Below are 24,626 nucleotides of genomic sequence, written 5' to 3' on the forward strand. Positions count from 1 at the left end.
TAGCTTGGATTCATTATAAAACTATAAGCGTGTGTCTGGTGCCATATCTACATGCAGGTAGGTAACCAATGCAACTAGAAAATCACTGATCACTCTGAGTTTTAGGGTATAAACCCACACACCGTATATGCAGCAGATATGCAACAAATACGCAGCAGATTTGTTGGTACAGATTTGATGCTGTGTTCAGTTATTTAGATCTAATCTGCTGCGAGTTTGCTGCGAGTTTGCTGCGTATCGCAGCAGTAAATACGCTGCATATACGGTGTGTGGGTTTATACCCTTAAGGTTGTTTTTTAAATTAACAGCTTAGCCACTCATGATGTAAAAAGACATCCATGGTGGTCTAGTGGTAGATCGGCTTCTCACAATGAAAAGCCGATCTGTTATACTGCCTTCAGAAGCCCTTAGTAATAAACTGCAGATAGAATAGATCAATGCAGTACATATGTGCTGCATTGGTTCCTATGAGCAAACAGTATACTGCTCATAGGAGTCCCCTAAAAATACTGTACATTACTGTACAAAATAGTAAAAATAAACTTTTTATATCAGTAAAAAATCCCAGTCTCTTAATAAAAGTTTAAATCACATCCTTTTCCCATTTTATAAATAAAAATAAGTAAATACAAAAATAAATAAACATGTCTGCTATCATCTGAACAGGTAAACGGCATAAACGCAAAAACCTGCCAAAGCGCAAAATTGCAGACTTTTGCTCACATTGTATCTACAAAAATTTTAGCAAAAAGCAATGAAAAACTTGCATATACAAAAGCATTTTATTTTTTAGCATATATAGCATTACGTAGTCATTGTAGGGTAGGACACCAACTAAAAGTCCTGCACAAAGTCAGCAGATTTGATGGTGCAGATTTGAAGTTGCAGATTCAAAGCAAATCCAATCTGGGCCATAAAATCTGCTGCGGATCTTCTGCAGATCTGCTGCGGATCTGTTTCAGATTCAAATCTGCGCCATCAAATCTGCTGCAGATCTGCTGCAGATCCTGTACGTGTGAACGCACCCTAAGGCTGGGTTCACACGCTGTAACTGTGCGGCTGTATTTTTTATGCGGCTGTAAATGTGCGGGTGAAACTCCGGCCGTGGGAAAAAATAGACATGCGGCTCAAAACATACGGTCATTTACTTTGAAATCTGGTTCAACTAAAAATAACAAATAAAATGTTAAGAAAGTGATGCAAACACCTCTGGATGCATCTGGGAAAGCAGGGAAACAGTTTACATGAATCGCTATTACCGGGGTTTGCGATCCTCTGCACTATAGCCGATGTCTCTCATGGTTAATATATTGAATTAATAAAACACATTTTCTGTCTAATAAAGTCCCTTTTATTGTTCAATAATTAAATATAAACGATTCCATCATTTTGCAATTAAATATACTGTTAAAATAAATATATATATAAATAAATGTATATTTATATATATATTTATTTTTTGACAGTATATTGAATTGCACAATGATGGATTCGTTAGAATTAAATTATTGAACAAAGAAACTGTATTTATTTAAACGAAAATGTGTTTTCTTAATTAAATATTAATTAGTACAGGAAGCTCTATAAGCCGGTAATTTATATTCCCGGCAATAGAGCATTCTGTACTAATCATCACTTTACTTTACTCAAAACATCAAATGTTTCTTCTAATTATGTTGTGACAATAACATTATTAGAAGAAACATTTAGAATTATATATGCGCTCAGCTGATTGGCTGATCGGCTCAGCGCACATATAATGAGCCGGTCCGCAGCACACTGACTTCATTTTGCTGCGGACCAGCGAAGAGGACACATCGGGGTGAGTATAGAGCTCTCCACACCCCCTCCCCAGCACTGCACCCCTCCCAGCAAGGAAGGGGGGTCAGTTAACCCCTTCCTTGCTGGGATGGGTGCAGTCTGACATCAGTCTGGCCCCCCGGGGGTTAAGGGGGATGCAATACATCCTCCCTTAACCCCTTGGGGGCCAGACTGTAAGCAGCGATCTGTAAAGATGCTGCATACTGTAAGGAGCACAACACCGCTCACAATGATGGGTGTTGTGCTCCTGTTTGTGTTTTTTTTGTGTGTTTCTCCCTTTTTGTTTTTCAGATATCGGTATCCTGGGGATTACGTCGGATTCCATGGACTACGTCGATGACCGGCGGTTGTTCTTTGAATTTTTTAAATAAAATGGTCAATGAGGGGTGTGGGGGTGTTTTTCTTTGAATAAAAAATTTTTTAAACTTGTGTCTTGTCTTTATTTCTTTACTTTTTAGACTTAGTAGTGGAAGCCGTCTAATAGACGGAATCCATTACTAAGTTGGGGCCTAGTGTTAGCCGGTATAAAATGGCTAACACTAACCCCCCTATTATCACCCCAGTACCCAATGCCACCAGGGGTACTGGGAAGAGCCGGGTGCCAGTGGTCCCGGAGCGTCAAAATTGGCGCTCCTGGACCGGGCGGCAGCAGGCTGGTAAGATTTAGGCTGGGGAGGGCCTAAACCAATGGCTCTTCCCACCCTGGTGTTACCAGGCTGCTGTCGTTTGGTTTTTAACCCGGCTGGTTATAAAAATAGGGGGGACCCTATGCGTTTTTTTTTTATTATTTATTTATTTTAAAAAAAAAAAACCGCATAGGGTCCCCCCTATTTTTATAACCAGCCGGGTTAAAAACCAAACGACAGCAGCCTGGTAACACCAGGGTGGGAAGAGCCATTGTTTTAGGCCCTCCCCAGCCTAAATCTTACCAGCCTGCTGCCGCCCGGTCCAGGAGCGCCAATTTTGACGCTCCGGGACCACTGGCACCCGGCTCTTCCCAGTACCCCTGGTGGCATTGGGTACTGGGGTAATAATAGGGGGGTTAGTGTTAGCCATTTTATACCGGCTAACACTAGGCCCCAACTTAGTAATGGATTCCGTCTATTAGACGGCTTCCACTACTAAGTCTAAAAAGTAAAGAAATAAAGACAAGACACAAGTTTAAAAAAATTTTTATTCAAAGAAAAACACCCCCACACCCCTCATTGACCATTTTATTTAAAAAATTCAAAGAACAACCGCTGGTCATCGACGTAGTCCATGGAATCCGACGTAATCCCCAGGATACCGATATCTGAAAAACAAAAAGGGAGAAACACACAAAAAAAACACAAACAGGAGCACAACACCCATCATTGTGAGCGGTGTTGTGCTCCTTACAGTATGCAGCATCTTTACAGATCGCTGCTTACAGTCTGGCCCCCAAGGGGTTAAGGGAGGATGTATTGCATCCCCCTTAACCCCCGGGGGGCCAGACTGATGTCAGACTGCACCCATCCCAGCAAGGAAGGGGTTAACTGACCCCCCCTTCCTTGCTGGGATGGGTGCAGTGCCAGGGAGGGGGTGGGGAGAGCTCTATACTCACCCCGATGTGTCCTCTTCGCTGGTCCGCAGCACAATGAAGTGACTGTACTGCGGACCGGCTTATTATATGTGCGCTCAGCCGAACAGCCAATCAGCTGAGCGCACATATAATTATAAATGTTTCTTCTAATAATGTTATTGTCATAACATAATTAGAAGAAACATTTGATGTTTTCATTAAAGTAAAGTGATGATTAGTACAGAAAGCTCTATTGCCGGCATATGAATTCACGGCTTATAGAGCTTCCTGTACTAATTAATATTTAATGAATAAAACACATTTTCTTGGAAATAAATTCAGTTTCGTTGGTCAATAATTTAATTCTAACGAATCCATCATTGTGCAATTCAATATACTGTCAAAAAATAAATATATAGATAAATATACATTATTTATATATCTATTTTTTTTTACAGTATATTTAATTGCAAAATAATGGATTCGTTAGAAATAAATTATTGATCAACGAAAGTGTCTTGATTACAAATAAAATGTCTTTGATTAATTTAATATATTAACTATTAGAGGCATCGGCATTCGGCATCATTGCCGGCTATTTTTGAAGTACTCCGTACGGACCGCCTGTCAATCCACGGCCGCATGTCCAGCCGCAAACAATGGTCTTGTTCATTTTTTACGGGTCCGTTTACGATAGGGCCGTAGATTCAGACATAGTGTGCACTGTGCAGCCGCATATCCTATACTTCCAAGCATACACACGAACCATCAAAAATACCGCCGCACAATTACAGCCGCACATACAGCCGCACATACAGCCGCACTCTTACAACGTGTGAACCGAGCCTAAGGCTGGGTTCACACTACGTATATTTCAGTCAGTATATTTCAGTCAGTATTGCAACCAAAACCAGGAGTGGATTAAAAACACAGAAAGGATCTGTTCACACAATGTTGAAATTAGTGGATGGCCGCCATATAACAGTAAATAACAGCCATTATTTCAATATAACAGCCGTTGTTCTAAAATAACAGCAAATATTTGCCATTAAATGGCGGCCATCCACTCAATTTCACCATTGTGTGAACAGATCCTTTCTGTGTTTTTAATCCACTCCTGGTTTTGGTTGCAATACTGACTGAAATATACATATACTGACTGAAATATACGTAGTGTGAACCCAGCCTAAAGGTACGTTCACACTTACCGGATCCGCAGCTTATTTTCTGCTGCGGATCCGCAGCAGATTTCATTTAAATAACTGAACACAGCATAAAATCTGCCCCATCAAATCTGCTGCGGATCTGCTGCAGATTTGCTGCGGATCCTGTAGGTGTGAACGCACCCTCAATCTACCCTTCTACAGAAATTCCAGAGTTTCAAGCTTTAGTTAGGAACTGAATATATAAACATAAAAGGGGGAATTTATCATGTGCTTGTTTTTTATGCGACACTGAATATTTCTTGTACAATATTGCTACTGTAGCCACTTGGTAAATCTCACAGGTATGTGATGTGCAAGTTGGCAGTTATACTGGCATTCAGAGTTTACAATTTATTAAAGCCATGGGAGCTCAGAAGTAGTGTGGCTTTTGTGGAATAGTTTGTGACTTTAAAAAAACAACTGAACAGCGCAAGCAGAATACCCACAGTGTAAGGGTGCCTTCACACCTACCGACTATTAACGCTGCGAGTCGGCTAGGTCCTGGCAGATCGCTGCCAGTACATACACGCAGCGGTCTTAACGACCGCTGCGTGTATGTAAATCTGCCGGCCGCTTAACCCCTTCTGATGCCGGCCGCCTCCCGCTCCGCTCTGTATACATACCTCCTCTCTCTACGGGGTCCCGGCGTCCTGCTCTCCCGCCCGGCCAATCAGTGGCTGCGGCAGGGCAACACACTGATTGGCCGGGCAGGACGCCGGGACCCCGTAGAGCGAGGAGGTATGAATACAGAGCGGAGCGGGAGGCGGCCGGCATCAGAAGGGGTTAAGCGGCCGGCAGATTTACATATACGCAGCGGTCGTTCAGACCGCTGCGTGTATGTACTGACAGTGATCTGCCAGGACCTAGCCGACTCGCAGCATTATTAACGCTGCGAGTCGGTAGGTGTGAAGGCACCCTTAATATGTATATATATTTAGTACATGCAGGAATTTATGCTACAGTAATCAACAAACTTGCAGATGAAAAACTACTTAAGAACCTTAGTAAATATCCCTAAATTCTATGTGATTCTTTGTAAAGGTTTAAATCTGTAACCACAGCTAAAAAATAGACAATTTCCATAATAAATCCATAACACAATCGGCCTTGCAATCAATGTTAGCAACCAAAAATAATATGTCATTTTCCTGCTGTCATGTGTGTGTGTGAAACACATGGCAAAGTGAATGTGGTTGGTTGAGTCAGTTCTTCCAAATTACCAAATACTGATGATTTCTTTTTCCTGCCAAATTTCACAGCAGGAGTGTATTTTTTCATATGAAAAGCAGTGTATGAACAAAATGTTTTACAATTCTATAAAAATGATAATAAAATAATTATAAAATTACAAAGATGAAGTGGTAGTGGATAATCATAATTATTTCTCCTTTACATCTATGTAAGAATCTGCAATGATGAGTATTTGGAACAGTCTGAGGTTTCAGAAGGATGAGACAAAACCATTCAATAAGCTGACATAAAGAGGATCAGAAATAATTTACTAGAGGAATCCTTGTGATCTTCTACTATAAAGTTTTCTATTTATGTTGATCTATGGAAAGAAAAGAATGCCATGAGAGCTTCAGGTGAATGACAGGCTTCAGGGGCTTCCAGCGCAGTGTCTTTGTACTATGCTGCCTGTGCCAGAAAGATAGTGGAGAAGATACGCAATTGCCGGGAAAGGAGCTGCTGGGAACGGGTGACAGGTGAGTTCATGTTTTTTTTTACTGGGGGCCCTGCTCAGAGGGGATGGGACACTGCCAGCAGGAGTCAGGAGGTGTGGGGGACTATATTGCAGGCTCTCCCGGACCCCCGGCACTGGCATCTCCTTCTTGGGTTAACCCCTGCCTGACTGCAGCAGGGCTTCCCAGTTGCAGGTCAGCCACTTCTACATTATAGTCTGTATAGATTATAATTTAGAAGTGGGTGACTGGCTGCAGCTGGTAAATCCTGCTGTGGTCAGGCAGAGGTTAACATTTTGGGGCGTATAAGACGACTTTGAACCCCTGAAAATCTTCTTAAAAGTCAGGCGTAGTCTAATATGCCCAGTCGTCTTAAACGCCAGAAAATGTGGTGTATATATATATAATTTTAAAAAAGCATTCTGGGGACTTTTTTCGCTTATATATTACCTGCTCGACGCTGGTGCGGGGATCCCAGTGGCACAGTCCTTGTTCAAAATGGTGCCTGGTTTCCATGCTCAGCACTGTTTTCTGGGGAGGGGGGATGCCGGGCCTACCCCCATTGCTCTCAGACAGGCCAGTGATCAGGCAGAAGATGGCGCCCAGTGCTTGAACTGGGCGGCATTTTGAAAAAAGGACCGTGCCACCTGGATCCCTGTGGCGAGCAGATGCTGCAAAAAAATATTTCAGTACCTGTGATGGTACATTCCCTTAGATGTGACAGGCATGGGTTTTCTGCAATCTTCATTTCTTCTTTAAAATTACAGCCTACACTTTCCATGATGCTTTTGGTAACACAGAGACAGAGCGGTTTAGACTCATCACTGAACGTGCTCTGTGTCTTATCAAAGTGAAGCAAATGATAGATCAGTGACACAGATTTTCTGTTGCCTTCCACTGTAATGTATTATATGAGATGCAGTTTCAGTTGACGCTGAGCTGGGATGAAACAAATGAAACTACAGGAATACTGATTGTGAGCTAACATCATAACACAGAAAAATAATAATCATACCTGTAGTGCTTCTTTGAGCTGATTCTGATGTTGCATAAATAAGCAAAGTCCCGACAGTTAAACCTATAGAAATCTTACTCTGTTTACCATTGGGGCTCTGCAAAATGATCTATGATCTAGATCATTTATGATCTATCAAAATGATGGTAGCCATGGATACCGAGCTCTGCCCTTTAAGGCCTCATTCACACATCCATATTTTTATGGACAAAATATGGTTCTATAGGGTTCCTATGTGCCTCTTCACTTCATGGATTTATAATTTCATGGATCTGTAATTTGGCTGTGATTAATACTGACATTGCGTCATGGACACACCAACAGAAGTCTATGGGATCATTTGTCATTTACGTTTGCAAAATACGGGTCCATAATTCTAGTTAGTGACTTCATTTTGACCATGGATCCCTTAAAAATATGGACAAATATGGACGTATTACTTGTATTTTTGCACATCATTTTGGGCACATAATATAGGCAATAAAAAAGAATGTGTGGATGTAACCTCAGGCAAAGTCTGGGCTTAATCGGCACGGACAGCACAGATGTGGAAGCCCTGCAGTGGATTCTTTTCTCACCTGGCAGGATGTATCAATATTTTTGAATATGAAACAGGTCACATTTCAAAAATTGTAGGGAATGGGCAATAACTGCAATGATTGCCACAAAGTTAAGGCAGCGGTGTGGCGGCTGGACAGAAAGAAGAGCCTAGCTGCTAAATTCAGGATGGACTTGAGAGAGGAGAGTTTGGAAGGGGAAGACCAATTAGTAAAGAATTACAGCAGTCAAGAAAAGAATGAACCAGAACAACAATAAGAGGTTTAGCTATTTCAACAATAAGAATATGGCAAATTCTAGACATGTTTTTGGTGATGCAAGTGAATGCATATAGACAGTGAAGGACAGATACATGTTTATTATAGTTCCACTCTGTAATTTCACTGGAGTTCCTCGTCTATGAGTGACGAGGAGCAATAACCTTCTGGTTTACCAGTGCACACCTTTAGGTTTATCTGATAAAACTAGCTGATAAAAGTCCAGTTTAAATGAGCGAAACCAGCCAGTGTTTGAAGGCTTTCGTTCTGACTAGGATAGGGTTTTTATAGCCCATGAAATCTATTGGCACTGTTATGCAAAAGTAAGTTATCCAAATGATCGTGCTGCTGCCAAATACAGATCTGCTCAATGCTCTGAACTGTGGGCAACTTGGATCGTTTCAGTTATGTTGGCAAGCAGTGTGTCCAACTTGTTCAGCACAAAATTAACATGTTCAAGTACGCCGGAAAGCTCTCAGAATACTGCTGAACACATAGCAGAAGATTTGTAGAGCACTCTAAAATCATAAACCTAATTTGGAAAATGCAACATGGCACTTTTCATAGTTGGCCAACATGCATAAAATATAATTGTATAAACATATAATACTACAAACATTACTGCATAAGTACATAATCAATATATGAATTTTCATAACAAGCTGGAATAAATTATTCTGTTATCATAGTAATAATCAGAGTAAAACAGCATTTTTATATTTAGTCAGTTATAGGATGACTAAGATGACATAAGATAAGCAGACATAGATCATTACATGTTACAGGGTTTATCCAGGCTTAGAAAAACCTAGCCACTTTTGTCCAGAAACAGCACCACTCTTGTTCTCAGATTGGATGTGGTTTTGCAGTTCAGTTTGCAGTTTATTGAAGCAAATAGAACTGAAGTGTAATACCACACACAACCTGGTGACAGGTGTGGAGCTGTTTTGGCAAGAAAGTAGCTGTGTTTTTTGTCTGATCTTGAATAATCCCATTAGAGCTGTTGTATGAGGATATGTGGTTGCTTCTCTCAGCCTAGTGTCTGCCTTCTGAAAAATCATGCAATACTAACTCAGTAATATTCCTGCAGTGTCATTTTTATCTCAGCTTTACATGCTTTTATGTGGAGACAGGAGACAAGTGTCTCCTGTGTAGCTGACAGATTTATCTGACAGATTATTGAAGCCAAAGCCAGGAACAGAGAACAGGTTATAAAGGAAAGACTGAGACTTCTACTCTTTTCTTTGCTTTGGCTTTAATAATCTGTCAGATAAATCTGTCTGTGTAAACGCACCATTACTGATAACGACAGGATTACATCATCACCTATGAGATGCCTCTTGGAAGCCCTCAGACCTCTCCCCTATTCACCTTCTTGTCCATCTGTTCACCCCTGTAAACACAGAGTGCTACTAAGGATATCACCTCTGACCTGCCTTATAAACCACGAGTGCAGTGATATAGTAAGACATTCTATGTAACTATTAGATGTAGACTGCGTATTGTCTCTGCAATTTCTAGCTCTTTCTCTAGGGTCTCCTATGAGATGCTGCCCTCCTCTGCTCCTTGCTTGCAAACACTGATGGGGACGTAATCACAAGCTGAAGCTGACACCTCTCTGTCTTTGCAAAGGCAAATGCATCATGGGAAATGTAAGGCGCATAAGAATCAAAAAAACTATCTTATTGTTACACTAATAGTCAGATCTTCTAGGTAGGTTAATCTAAATTTGGCCCATTTTGTTTCACAATGCTGGAACAAATCAATGCATTATTGTTGATGCTAAATAGTACTTGAATTGTATAGGTCTTGTACACTACACTTTAAAGCGAATGTACCATCAGGTACATCGCTTTAAGATTTTTACATCAATAGACTGGCACAGACGCAGATATCCCAATGCTGCAGTTCTTTTTTTGAACCGCGACCCGGTTCCTGTGCACAGCGCCAGACTATTCCCGGGCACTGGCCCGGTCTGATGTACTGTAGGTCTGATGGCCCGCCCATCCCCAGGACAGCGGCACTGGCATCCCTGTGCCGTTGCTAGTCTAATGATGTAAAAATCTTAAATCGATATACCTATTGGTACATCCACTTTAAGAATAACAGCAAAAACAGTAGAGGGCTTCAAAACCGGCCTAGACAAGTTCTTAGACCAAAATAATATAAATGCATATGTATAGAACCTATCACCCCTCCCCCTTCCCTGTATCCATCCCCTCCTTGGTTGAACTTGATGGACATGTGTCTTTTTTTTCAACCGTATTAACTATGTAATATGTTGGTATTTATTACTACAAAAGTAGATGCCAGAAGCAGAATATCATTTTCCTAACTTTATATACATCATGATTAGCATGCAAAACTATCTTGGTTTAGATCCTGCTATACAGGATACACATTCCTGGAGTCACCAAATATTTAGCATCATCATAAACATGGTACCTTTTGTACATTATTTGGTCTAATATGTTTCTTAAGGCACTGTTTTTTAATAGAGAAAACCATGGAACAATATGCATAGTAAATGCTAAAATAAATACAAAAATAGAGCCAGCAAAGAAGTATGCATTTTGTAAGCGGTAATTGAAGACTCCTACATTTGACATTTTCTCCTTTTATGTTATATGTATAATTCCCTAAACACATATGCCAAGCCTCTACACACTTCTCTATATAAACAGGTCAAATAAGTGTTATTTTAAGCTTTCTAGAAGGGTAAAGGTCAGGGGTCATGAGTGTCATGTACACTTCATAGACAATTAAACCAAGATATTTGTGTAATTGGAAACATTTACTACCACTGGCTCCCAAGCATCAAATGTCATGACCCATCTGGCACTAAGTTTACTTTTGAGGCGCAACATAATTACTTAACTACTAAACAGTAAAGGGAGGGTTTTCAGTTTACAAAGTGATAGTATATCGCTAGGATCGTCACTGATCTTAAGAATAAAAAAGCTGTAGAGCTGCCCTGGTGCTCCATTGCTTTACTGTTTTTCTCCTGCAAAGCAACAATATGCCAACTGGTTGTGCCAGCAACTGCAGTGCAACCCCAGTTAAGTTAATGGGGCAGACTCAGTTTCACATACTGCAAGGTGACCAAGATTACTGTTGTTGAGGGAAAACCAAGAAGGGGGCACAGCATCAAAGTAGCTCTATAGCTCTATAGCTTTAGTCTCAGGATGGGTGGCAATATGTAATCACTTTGTGAGGTAGGAAAACTCATCAAAACTCTGAAAAAAATGTCAGACATATAATATGTACAACTGCAAGGGACCCTGGTAGGTAAGGGGCCCACTGATACCTTAGTCTGGGTCCACATATATCAGGAACATCAGGATCAGTTTTTTTATTCAATGACTGGGCAGAATTACAAATGCCAAAAATGACCACAATAACCAAGGAGGATTAGTCCTGGCATCAGTTTCCCTCTAACATTTTACTACCATGGATCACCACTTCCTGGGGAACAATCTCTTTAATGTCACTGTCATTATAACTTTCAAAATCTAGATGTGATATAAAGCAAATTTGCAATTTACATTTTTTTTAAGTTATGGAAAACACAGCACTTCCTGTTTTCTGACTTTTTTTTCTCAGAAAACAGGAAACGGTCAAAAAACAGGAAGTCCTGTGTATCCCAGGACTACTGTGCTGTACAACTTTCCAATATATCTATCCCATGTGAGCCAATACGGGCTCACTATTGAGGGCAATCAGGGCAGGAACTATTGAGGTGTGCGGATTTCCTATTTTTTGAGGTATTTATTGTATTTTAATAGTATTGTCTGATTCTGTTGTGAATCGAAGTTTGTTCCTCTGCATTAATTTGTATCCTACATTGTATTCTCACAATGATTTTCTTATCCCGTATGCTGTCATTGATCTTTTATGTTTTTATGATACCTGTCCTTAAGAAAAAAAAAGCTAGTAAAAGATTAAAAAATCTTCTTAAAATAAGAAATAATCAATACTAGTTTTAGTCAGATTTGTATCACCTATTTTATGAAAACTGTCCAGACAAAATAAAGCTTATCTGAAGGTGCTAACTTTTCTATAGCTTATACGCTGCTCAAAAAATTAAAGGGAGCACTAAAAGACCACATCCTAGATCTCAATGAATGAAATATCCCATTTGCAAATCTTTATTGAAACATAAAAACATAAAAATGATCAATGTAAATCAATATTAATATTTCATGGGGGTCTGGATTTGGAATGATACTCAAAATCAAACTGGAAATTCAAATTACAGGCTGATCCATAAGCATCCGCCAACTGCTGGACAGTCTGTACTGCAAAGTGACGTTGGTGGATGGAACAAGACATGATGTCCCACATGTGCTCGACTAGATTAAGGTCTGGGGAATGGGTGGCCAGTCCATAGCTTCAGTGCATTCATCTTGCAGGAACTGCTGACACACTCCAGCCACATGAGGTCTAGCATTGTCCTGCATTAGGAGCAACCCAGGGCCAACCGCACCAGCATATGGTCTCACAAGGGATCTGAGGATCTCATCTCGGTATCTAATGGCAGTAAGGCTACCTCTGGAGAGCACATGCAGGGCTGTGCTGCCCTCCAAAGAAATGCCACCCAACACCACTACTGACCCACAGCCAAACTGGTCATGCTGAAGGATGTGGCAGGCAGCAGAGCATTCTACTCAGTGTCTCCAGCCTCTGTCACGTCTGTCACATGCTCAGTGTAAACTTGTTCTCATCTGTGAAGAGCTCAGGGCGCCAACGTTGAATCTGTCAATCTTGGTGTGTTTTCTGGTAATACCAATCGCCCTTTATGGTGTTGGGCTGTAAGCACAACATCGACTAGTGGACAACGGGCCCTCAAACCATCCTCATGGAGACTGATAATTTGAGCAGACACATGGATAGTAATGGCCTGCTGGAGATCATTCTGCAGGGCTTTGGCAGTGCTCCTCCTGTTTCTCCTTGCACAAAGGTAGCGGTCCTGCTGCAGGGTAGTTGCCCTTCTACGGCCTCCTCCACGTCTCCTGGTCTACTGGCCTGTCTCCTGGTATCTGCTCCATGCTCTTGATACTGTGCTGAAAGACACAGCAAACCTTCTTGCCACAGCTCACATTGGTGTGCCATCCTCGTCACCGCCTGCAGAACCGCTGATTTATAGGGGCTGTCTTACTTATTGCCTATCACTTCTACCTGTTGTCTGTTCCATTTGCACAACGGCAGGAGACACTGATATAGTCAGTGTTGCTTCATAACTGGACAGGTTGATTTTACAGAAGTATGATTGCCTTGGAATTACATTATATTGTTTTAGTGTTCCCTTTATATTTGAACAGTGTATATGGAACAATTTCTTGATCAATGTCTTTTCCTTAGGGCCCTATTACACAGAAACATTATTACACTGATTTATCTTTCAAAGTTAAGAGTCTCAAATTGTGTCTTTTGAGCTGACCAGAAAATCATTGTTAATAGGTTGAGTATACTAACTTTAGTAAAAAAAACATTATAATTCTGATCATAATTAATGACTATTGTTCCATGTATTACTGTCAGCGTCGGGTATGGCAAAAGGCTGTCTGACAAGACACGGACAGTGAGCCCTAAGCTGACCCCGCCCACTGTCCCTGCCTACTTGCCACTAGGCGACTGTGGACAACCACGGTGACAGTCCCTATACTCAATTGGGTGAAACACAGAACAGTGACAGACAAACACAACAAATCCAAGGTCAACAATCCAGGTCAGTAATAGCGGGCAGCAAAAGTACAAAATCAGCAGACAAGTTGGGTAAACGAGAACAGGCTATAAGTCAGGGCAGGCGGCAGACAGGATAGAGAGGGAACAGGCAAGGGTCAGAGAAACACACAGCAGATATCAGAGAGAGTACACTTAGCCTAGATTGCTCTAATAGCCAGAAACTAGCTGCTGGTCACAGAGACTTATTATAAGCAGCCAGGAGTCTGGTCCAGATCCCATTGGACCGGCGCTAAGCTAAACAAGGACCCTCACTGGCAGAGGCACCTGCCTGTCTAGGGAAACCAAAGACTGCTCAGCTTCAGGATTCAGCCAACAGTGAACAGTAACCCTATCATTGCCAGCGGCTAAGAGGGAAAGCGGGTGGGGCTGAACAGATAAAAACAGAACCCTGTTCACACGAGGTTCAGTGCCATCTGCGCTGCACGCCCCTAACTGAGGAGCGCAAAGGCACATTCCGGACAATTACGGTAAATGATTGTCTTATAGGACCTTTTCCTCCTGTTTGTAATTTATAACCACAAGAATTTCTTGGTAATCTAATGTTGGTCTCTGCTTATACACATCAAGCAATCTATACAAGTAGATGACCTGCAGCGTAAAGTAACAGGGGCAGAGCGTACATCTAATCATCTAGTTGTACACCACAGTGAAGACTACAGTGCAGTAATACATAGATGAAATCATTTGTATGACAATTACTGTACTGTACACAATACCTTCACCACTGTATAACTAGCTTCTAGTTTACAGTAAATGAGGATTTCTGAAAGCCTTTGCAAGAAATCCTCATAGCAGAACAATGTGGTGTACAATGTCTTGAAGCCTACATTTGTACCACATCACTGTATTGTGGAAAGCAGAACCCATTAAGGCTTTAAATGATAGCATTTGCATAGAGAGCTGGCACCTGTTATCCCTGGGGATACTAGAAGAAAGTGCCCTGTAATACTGGCCTCACATTTACAACAATACACTACTATAAGTGTATAGAGTCTCTTTTTATGCTGCAGGGAACTGACTATTACCTGATAGTGTAGAGCTAAGAAGTTGCTGCAAAGAAGAAGAGTTTCTCACCTGTGAGGTGAAAAGTAACCCAGCTGGCAAATGCCCCCGTAACCTTTACACCATCTTTCCCTGAAATAATCACTGTATTTGTCTAGCTCAAATCGAATGTTGCATACAAGGGGTTGTCTAGGAGTATAACATATAAATATAATGCATTCTGATTTACTACAGCTAGATTAGAACACTTAAATTTTTTTTATTAGATTGATAGAAAATGTAAGTAAAAAGTAAAAAAAGAGGATATTCTCACTATAATCAATTATCACCCATTCAATGTAAAAATGAGGAACCTCAGTCCTTCCCTTCCTTAAGGACACAGCCATATTAACACAGACTGAGGACGTTTGAATGGAACGGTGATCCACCTTGCACCCTGCCACTCCATTTAAAGTGAATTTGTCAGCTATAATTCACCTTCCAAACTGCTTGAACTGTTAGATAGCTAGTAGGGCAAGGAGACACATGATACCTTTTATAAGATTATCTGTGCTTCCATAATGTACAAAATGTTTTCATCTTTGGTATAAAATGTCAAAGAAGCATTCCCAAGCTCCGTAACTGCTGAGGGCCTCTTTGACAGAGAATAAAAAATGTTTTCTACATTATGGAAGCGCAGAAGGTTAGAGGAAAGATACTATAAAAAACACTGTCCTATAGATAGGTACCCTGATTTATACACAAAACACTCCTAGTGAGGACAAGTCTGTTAGAGGCTGGGTCCCTGGGTGGTCCCTATTTGTGTATAGTTTCTCTTTGAAGCAAATGTACCACTAGTACATAATTTTTTTGTTTTGTCCATGAATGCCCCCCATTGTGACAATCTGCCCTCCCCTCTGTGACGTGGCTTCATTAGAATTAATGGAGCCACGTCACAGAGGGAAAGGGAGATCATGACACTGGGGGCCGGCGGGCCTGCCCCCAGCGCTTCATGCATAGCCGGTGCTTGGTAACAGACCGTGGTGGTTCAAAAAATGGACTGCATCACTGGCATCCCCGCACCTTTCTATTCATGTTAAAAAAAAAGTGATGTACTAGTGGTACATTCGCTTTAAAGTGTTACTGACAATAAAAATTGTGTCATTGCAAGAGTTTTAATTGATCGCTAGAACAAACTGGGAGAAATGCTCAGATGTTCTCTCTATCTTTTTCCTTACTGCTGGAGATGGGCTCATAGATTTTCTATAGAGTCTGTCTACTGCAGCAAAGGCAAAAAGAAAAAGACAAACCCTTAGATGAGCATTCTAGTGATTGGTCGGGGTCTCAGCACCCACACCTCAATCAATCAAAACTGTCAAAAGTTTTCTAATGACGGTGACACTTTAATTAAATCTATCACTACAATGACTTTTTTTTTAAAAAGAAAATTAATTTGAATTTACAGTTCACAATGGATAATACCATTTCTTCAAATATGCTGCATGTAAAATGCATCCGCTTTTAGTTTATTTCGCTTAGCTGTGCAGATGTTCTAAGGTTTATACAGATTGTGATATCATAGGTGCAATTTTCAGGAACTATCCTTGAAACTTGTTACTATGCCTACAAAAGTATTCATGCACAGCATTGAATAACTGAATTAGTTTTTCATTGGCGGAGATTAAGTAATGATTTACAGAATTACATAAAGCCTATTGAAGCATAAAAGATATTAAAGCAAGTTATGTGATCACCTCATTCCTGCACAAGGTTATGGCACAGCGCACAAATTTCACATGATGAAAAGATCTAGTGAAACTGTTGAGTTGAAACATCACAAAGAACAGGTTTTATGCTAGAAATAAAACAAATTCTTTATGAGTGACGCAGCATTATTGCTGGGTTTCATTCCTTCAACAGTCTCATCAATAGATAGAAAGAAAATCTGAACGTTTAGATTGTATCTAATGTCTAAAAATCTACCATGGACTATTAGGCAATGGCACTAAGACAACGTAGTGCTTCCCTCATTAAATTTGTGTTCCCTGATGTTTTAAATCAGAGGATATAAAGATACCTAGGTATTTAAATGCTAACCATATGATGCCCCATTGTTCCGCTTTGTGAAGTACATTTGTTTTAATTCCGCCAAGGTATGCCGTGGGTGGCCTTACTAAAGTGAAAGATTACAGCTTCCCCAATTCCTTTCTAATTTCACAGATATTGCCTTTACTCACAGCTGCCTGCATGCCTATCTTTTACAAGTTGTTGACTAATGCTGTAACTATTCCCTGAATATTCACAGACTCTATATTATCTGCTGCCCAGTATGTGAAACACAGTCCCTTCAGTGAGAGAAGGGAGAGTAGGAAGCTGTGGACATAAGATGTGTGAGGTTCTGTGATAGAGGAAGGGGTGGAGGAGAGATCATACAAGCAGAAGTATGGTACCACCACCCATTAGACACATCTCTAAGCTTTGGACATCCTCTTCTAGACAGACATGAGCCAAAGAAGCCACCACAAAGTCACTGCCACAATCTATAATCTCTCTAAACATATTACCAAGTAGGTACAGTGGAAATGCCCTGTAGTGTCAACACTAATAAAAGTTTCTTATTACATATATACATGTCCCCATAATCCTGTGGTCAGTCTTTCAGGTCAAAGGCCACCCAAAATGCATATATTTTTGGCCACAAGGATCAAAATGGCTTCCAAATAGAAAACTAGAATCAACAGGATACTGGTTTTGAAAACATTATGGCTATCTATCTAGAGTGTTTAAAAAAAATGTTTGGCAAAATTGGATCTCCCTACTTGATTTGACACAATACTGTATCATTACGATGGATTTTATTGATCTTTTTCAACTGTACAAAGCTTTTCCTTGATATTTTTTTTCTTTTACTTTCAATAAAATTTCTACACTTGAAAACAATGGAAACATTTTCCAAGAGGTGATGTAACATTACAAGAGTTCTTTTTATTAACAATTTTATCACCTTTCTACGGGATATGTGGTACGTGTCTGACTGCTGGAACTAACAAGGATTAACTCAAGTGCTGTCTTTGGCCATCTCCAACTTTGCTCAGCTTTAGACATCCTCTACTAGCTAAACATGACCTAAAAGGGCAACAAGAAAGCCAACCATCTGGGCATATGTATATGCATTCTTATATATGTATTCTTAGGAACAACACTTTATAAGTTTCCAAAGAAGAAGTGATAACTGTCTGACTGGTGATGATCTGACAATGAGATTGGCAAAGATTAGCCAAGTGTTGTATTTGGCTATCTCCATCAGACTCGTAAAGTTGAATGGAAAAGCATTGTGCATGCTTGATCATCACTATGTTTGAATAGGCAGACATTAAACCCCTGTTGTTGTAACTGTTGGGGGTTCCAGTCTTCTGGCACCCACCAATCACACACTTATCCTGTACATGGGTGATAAGTATTGTTCATGATAAAAACCCTTTTGTATCTATGTGCTACATCTGTCCTTTATTTGTAATGTATTTAGCGAAAATACCATTTTTAGCAAAGTTTTCATTAGCCTTCAAAATACATGGATTCTACCACTGTGCAGCTACCAGAACATGTACATATTATTTTGAAGTACAATAATAAGCATATTGCATATACAATGGAAAAGTATTACAAAACACATAGATAGTGGGAAGGCAGATGCTTCAGTAAGGCTCAAGGGAAGTCTGAGACATAGCTTTTTAAATTGGATAGAATTGGCCTTGGCCATGGACACCGGACGTCATCTAATCCTATTCTATCATTTTACATCAATCACCATTTTGCCAATGTGACATACCTGTTCCCTGCAGCTGTAATGCTGTAATTCTTCAATACACTTTGGATTTGTATAATAAACATCTGTTCCGTGGTATAACAAATACATGCATATAATATTCTAAGAAAATTGTGCAACAGAACAGAAAATTTTTTTTCCAGTTTACTTTTAACAAAGGCTTCTAGTTATTATCTCAGCCAGTGTAATTCTGGTACACGAGAAAGTTGCTTTTCAGTGAAAATGAAATTTTGGGTGGCAAACTAATTGGCCAAGAAATTAGAAATCTACCAGGTGGCCTTGAGCTTCACAAGGTAACACTGTACATGGGAAAAACAAAAGAGTACAGGTATTCTGACTATTAGGTCCCTATTCAATAACTTGAGCAAACTCAAACAATGACCAGTCAGTAGATCTAAAGACATTATAAGGTTTAGGTATTTAGCATGAGTTGGAATAGACATAAGGGATTAGAAATGCTTCCAGTCACATTCCTTTAACACTGCCAAATGGATCTGTCCATCTCCTCCCAAAACCAATGAAAAGGACAACACAAGGACCCCATGGGGGTAACCACAGCCAGGCTTTGTTATTACTGCACATGGTAAAAAGGAAAAACCAACAGAAGTGACCTGAGGATAACAAAAGACTAGAGAGAATGAGCCAAGGAGAACGCAAAACCAAAGTGAAAATAAAAGGGGATAACAGCAAGGAATTAGCAGAAGGGATAACCAGGCAGAAGTATGAAGAAGAAAAGACATTGGAAATGGTAAAGAAGGTTTTGACAAGTGACAAAAGAAAATAAAATGCAAATCTTGATGTCAATGTATATATATACAGAGACAAAAGATAGATAGCTAGATAGATAGATAACAGATAGCTAGATAGATAATAAATAGATACATAGAGCAATAAGATAGATAGTTAGATAACAGATACATAGATACATAACAGATAGCTAGATAGATAATAGATATATATATATAGATAGAGCTATAAGATAGATAGATAGATAGATAGATAGATAGATAGATAGATAGATAGATAGATAAAAGTGATAAGATAGATAGATAACAAATAGATAGATAACAGATAGATAGATAGATAGATAGATAGATAGATAGATAGGAGATAGATAGGATATAGATAGATAGGAGATAGATAGATAGATAGATAGATAGATAGATAGATAGATAGATAGATAGGAGAGATAGATAGCGCAATAAGATAGATAACAGATACATAGATAGATAACGGATAGATAGATAGATAGATAGATAGATAGATAGATAGATAAAGTAGATTGTCGGCACTCCGGATAACGTAAGAACAGTGCAAATTTATTCAAAGTTGTCACAGCATAACAGGAAGGCAACGTTTCTGTGGCCTCTCGCCACCATTTTCAAGCCGTTAGAGGCCACAGAAACGTTGCCTTCCTGTTATGCTGTGACAACTTTGAATAAATTTGCACTGTTCTTACATTATCCGGAGTGCCGACAATCTACTTTATATATCTACAAGTGGGCTCGAGGTTGGAGTTCCTTGCCTGGCACCCTTATTCTCCTGAGTGCTGCTGAATTTACTGATAGATAGATAGATAGATAGATAGATAGATAGATAGATAGATAGATAGAGCTATAAGATAAGGAGATAGGAGATAGATAAATAGATAGAGCGATAAGATAAGTAGATAGCAGATAGATAGATAGATAGATAGATAGATAGATAACAGATAGATAGATATTGTAGATAGAGCAATAAGATAGATAAATAGATAACAGATAGATAGATAGATAGATAGATAGATAGATAGATAGATAGAAGATAGATACAGTAGATAGATAGATAGATAGATAGATAGATAGATAGATAGATAGATATGCAGAGAATCCACAGCACTCCAGCGTAGTGAAAAAGCTCAATAAGCTGTGTTTATTCAGTCAATTCATAGTGCAACACTCCAAACGTTTGGAGTGTTGCACTATGAATTGACTGAATAAACACAGCTTATTGAGCTTTTTCACTACGCTGGAGTGCTGTGGATTCTCTGCATATATATTTACTACGATCTTTGGTCTGGATCAAGATCCGCTGGCACCACCATTACCACATTAAAGCAGTGCTGCTTCTTCTCTTTTGCTAGATAGATAGACAGACAGACAGACAGACAGACAGACAGACAGACAGACAGATAGATAGATAGATAGATAGATAGACAGATAGATATTGATGTCTAAAAGTCGATGGCTTTTGTAGCACATAACAATGTATTAGCAACCAGCAAAGAAAATGTTCTACTCAGGCTGAAAAGCATGACACAGCAGTATTCAACTAAAGACAAGGAAGATTTGAGGCTGAATGACCCCAGCTGCTGGGAGAAACTTGTTCTGTCAGAATGAAGGAACCATATCACTTGTTGAACACTTGTATTCAGGTAAATGACAAGTACTGCCATTAACATCCAGGAAAGAGCACTATTAATATAAAGTACAGTAACAGCAAATAACAGAGGATGTAAATGTATCTATAAGAAAAGTTGGAATTATCAATATTTTGCTATAGTTGTAACAATTTAAACACGGTTTAATCACAGAAACTATTCTTCATGTGTCAACAGACCGTCACTTTAACAACTTTAATATCAATTACAAAAAGAAACTTTTATTCATTTTGATACATCTATAGTACCATAGTGAATGTAGCATATTGTTTAGGTATAGTGTGGAAATCCCTACATTTTCATCATTATTTTGCCAAATGTTTCGCAAATATCTAGGGTTATTCATAAAGCAGAGAGCATATGAATTCTATTATACTGTATAAAAGGAGTACTGCTCCTTATATTATATTTATAGACCATTCATATCTATCCCTACAATAGGACCTGTCTTATGACACACATTTTTATTATGTCAGATAATACTATGTCAGAGATTGCCATCCACAAAGGACAATGCTGAGAGGTCACTTACAGCTCAGGTGATCATCTCCATAGAAAGGCTCTATACTCACTTCCTACCACAAGAAGAGCCCAGCTTGGTGTCTTTCCTAACTACTGTACTCTGCAATGGATTTTATGGCAGCATGCAGATTACTGCCTGACATTATATGCAAACTCTCCCAGTCTAGAACTGGCACCAACCTAAAGCAATGCAGAGTGTCAGTAAAAGCAGCAAATGACTATACAAGCTCAAGCACTTTAACCCTTACATGCACTCAGGTGATGGCATGAAATTGTCATTTAACCCTCCTTATGCCCAAGAGAATGTCAGGCAGCTCCTGCTATCCATTGCCTGCACTGATGATCAATGAGAGAGCTGTCACACGTGGGTACAAAGCACGTGTGAGTGCCCTGACAAGCAGCCATCTCCTGCGCTCTGGCCATAGTGATTGATGGGCAGGGGTGTACTTACTTTCCTGGGCCATGCTGATGACAGTCTCCGTGGTGGCATGATACTCATCCTCTTCCACGAAAGCATTATGCGGGAAGGAGTCTCCCTGGAACTCGTGCTGGTCCAGGATCTGCTGCAGAGGGGGCGCCTTGGGCAGCAGCTGGTTGACCACCTCCCGGGTGATGTTAGGGGCTTCCTTTAGCCGCAGTTTGCTGAGGATCTGGGACTTGATGCTCTCCAGCCGCATCTCCTTGCTGTGCTTCCTCCACATACACACCGGGCAGTCGTGCTCGTCACTTTCTCCCAGGGAGCTCTCCACCTGCAGGGCTCCTTTCTCCATCAGAGACTCTCCTCCGCTCTTGGAAAACTCCAGGGACAGGACCAGCATGCAGAAGAAGAGTGGGGACCGCTGAGACAGCATAGCTGGGGGCCCAGGAGGAGTAGTAGTGCTGCTGCTGCTGGGGGTGGTAGTGCTGCTGCTGCTGCTGCTGCTGGTGCAGAGAGGACAGCTGCCTTGTGCAGGTCTTTATAGGGGAGGGGTAGGCAACCACAGATCATGGACTAGGCACAGGGACTCCTTCTTTTTATATCCCAACTGTTCTCTGTCGTAAAATGTTTTCATTGGCTGGAGAGGTAACAAAAGGCCCCTAGCAGGGCTGTCAGCAAAGTAAAACCCAGGGAGAGAGAGAGAGGAGAGAGGAGGAAGAGAACAGGAGCAAAGGGACTACTCTGGATTCAGCCCCTGTGACTTGGTACAGGGAAGGGGGCTGTGACACATCTTAAAGACACAAAGCCCTCTTATTGTAACACTCCTGTGCTCCCTCCTCATCCACCTCTGAACACAGGGAACACCCCCCTTTATTGCTGCTTTATGGCAGGCAGAACCTGTAGCTAAAGGCAAGTGCAGGACAAGCTCCAAGTCCTGACAATATGGAACAGAGAGGGTTGCTTGGTCTCTTTATGCTCAGTGGTTTTCTCATATACTGTACTGATGGAGCAGGGCTGAGTGTGCCAGTACTGCTGGGTCAGGCATGTCATATGTCAGGAGGTGTCATTTCCACCAATGTATTTTCTCTGTTTAGTTATATTTACAAGGTATATATATATATATATATATATATATATATATATATATATATATATATATATATATATATCACAGTTATTTGGTGGTGTAATACATATCCCCAGTAGAATGAAAAGAGAGAGAGAGAGGCACAGATAAAGTGATACCTGGTGAAAAACAGGATGCACATCACATATCATTCCCCTCATCAGGTCCTTATATCTGACAATAGATGCAAGCAAGCCTGAAAAGCAGTGTCTGTTTCTGCAATAGACTACTGATGGCAGAATATCTTCCATGAACGGCCATCTTTACCTATTTTGGACTACTAGCTAAGTGAGGGTTTGAAAAGTAGTTCCCACAATTACCATCTGTTTAATAACTTCTCATAACTCCCATTTATTAGATACATCTATGCCAATAAATCTTAGATAGTGCCTCTATAGATTACCATACCTGCATAAAAGATATACTTAGTCACTAGTAGTCATATCTTTATAAAATATTAGTTACATGATTCGTATATATCATATTATATACAGTAATTTGCCTTGGCAATGCTTATTCACTGAATTATTAACGGAATTGAAATAAATGCAGCTGGCAAACTGAAATAGACTAAAAAGTATCTCTAGGATATACAATATTATACACAAATGCTTAAAGTGTAACTGTCCTTTAATTTTTTTTTTTTTTGCAGAAATTAATAGTACAAGCGATTTTAAGAATAGGTTTTATTAAGCAAAAGAGTTTCCTTCTGTATGCTCTGCAGGTACTTCAAGATTATCCCATTTACTTAATTGGGTTGTTCAGTTCTTGGGTTGGAACTGCTGAAGGGCCCATAGCTTCTTTGGTCTAGGGATTTTTGTTGGTGTCTAAATGGACAGTCCCAAACTCATGAGAAAGCTATAAATGAGCACCCATAAGGCTATGACATTTTGTATCTTTAGGCAGGATAACAGGGTAGGAGGACTGGTTGTCTACTTATTTGACATCAGGTTTTAGTCTCATATCTGTGTGCTCTCCCAGATTATACAGGTCCCTACAAATAGCTAAAAAAGAGAATTCTGAAAAAAATTGTAAGGGTAGATTGGCTTTTTCCTCTTTGTGCTTAAAAGGCCATAGCACTTTTTTCACCTACAGACCCACATATGCCCTTATTTTTTGCGACATAAATTGTTCTTTGCAATAATACACTTAATTTTTACATAAAATATGCTGCAGCAAAACAAAAAAAATGATTGGTGATGTAAAATTGAAAAAAAAATAACAATATTTCAATATTTCAGTTTTTGTCTTCACGCTGTTCACCCTGTGGTAAAACGGAAATGTTATCTATGTTTCTCAAGTCAGTACGATTACAATGATTTATATAACTTTAATTTTATTTTACTGCTTTTAAAAAATGTTAATAAAAAAAAACAATGTATTTTTAATTACTCTATTACCATCTTTATATTGCTTTTATTTTCTGGTCTATGGGGCTATTTGAGGTGTCATTTTTTGCACCATGAGCTGTACTTTCTACTGGTAGCTTACTTGTGTATATGCAACTT

General features: G+C 39.9%; 1 protein-coding gene across 1 annotated transcript in view; it reads right to left on the reverse strand.

Moving 5' to 3' along the window:
• The window catches only part of GDF11 (growth differentiation factor 11), a 168,426-nt gene extending 145,703 nt beyond the window's left edge, over nt 1-22,723 (reverse strand). The window contains exon 1 of the mRNA XM_069972291.1: nt 22,026-22,723. Coding sequence (XP_069828392.1) covers nt 22,026-22,425 — 400 coding nt within the window. The 5' untranslated portion in view covers nt 22,426-22,723. The remainder of the gene's footprint in view (nt 1-22,025) is intronic.
• Between the last annotated feature and the right edge of the window lie 1,903 nt (nt 22,724-24,626).

This window comes from Dendropsophus ebraccatus, chromosome 5, assembly GCF_027789765.1.
Source record: "Dendropsophus ebraccatus isolate aDenEbr1 chromosome 5, aDenEbr1.pat, whole genome shotgun sequence".
In the NCBI taxonomy this organism is placed as follows: domain Eukaryota; kingdom Metazoa; phylum Chordata; class Amphibia; order Anura; family Hylidae; genus Dendropsophus; species Dendropsophus ebraccatus.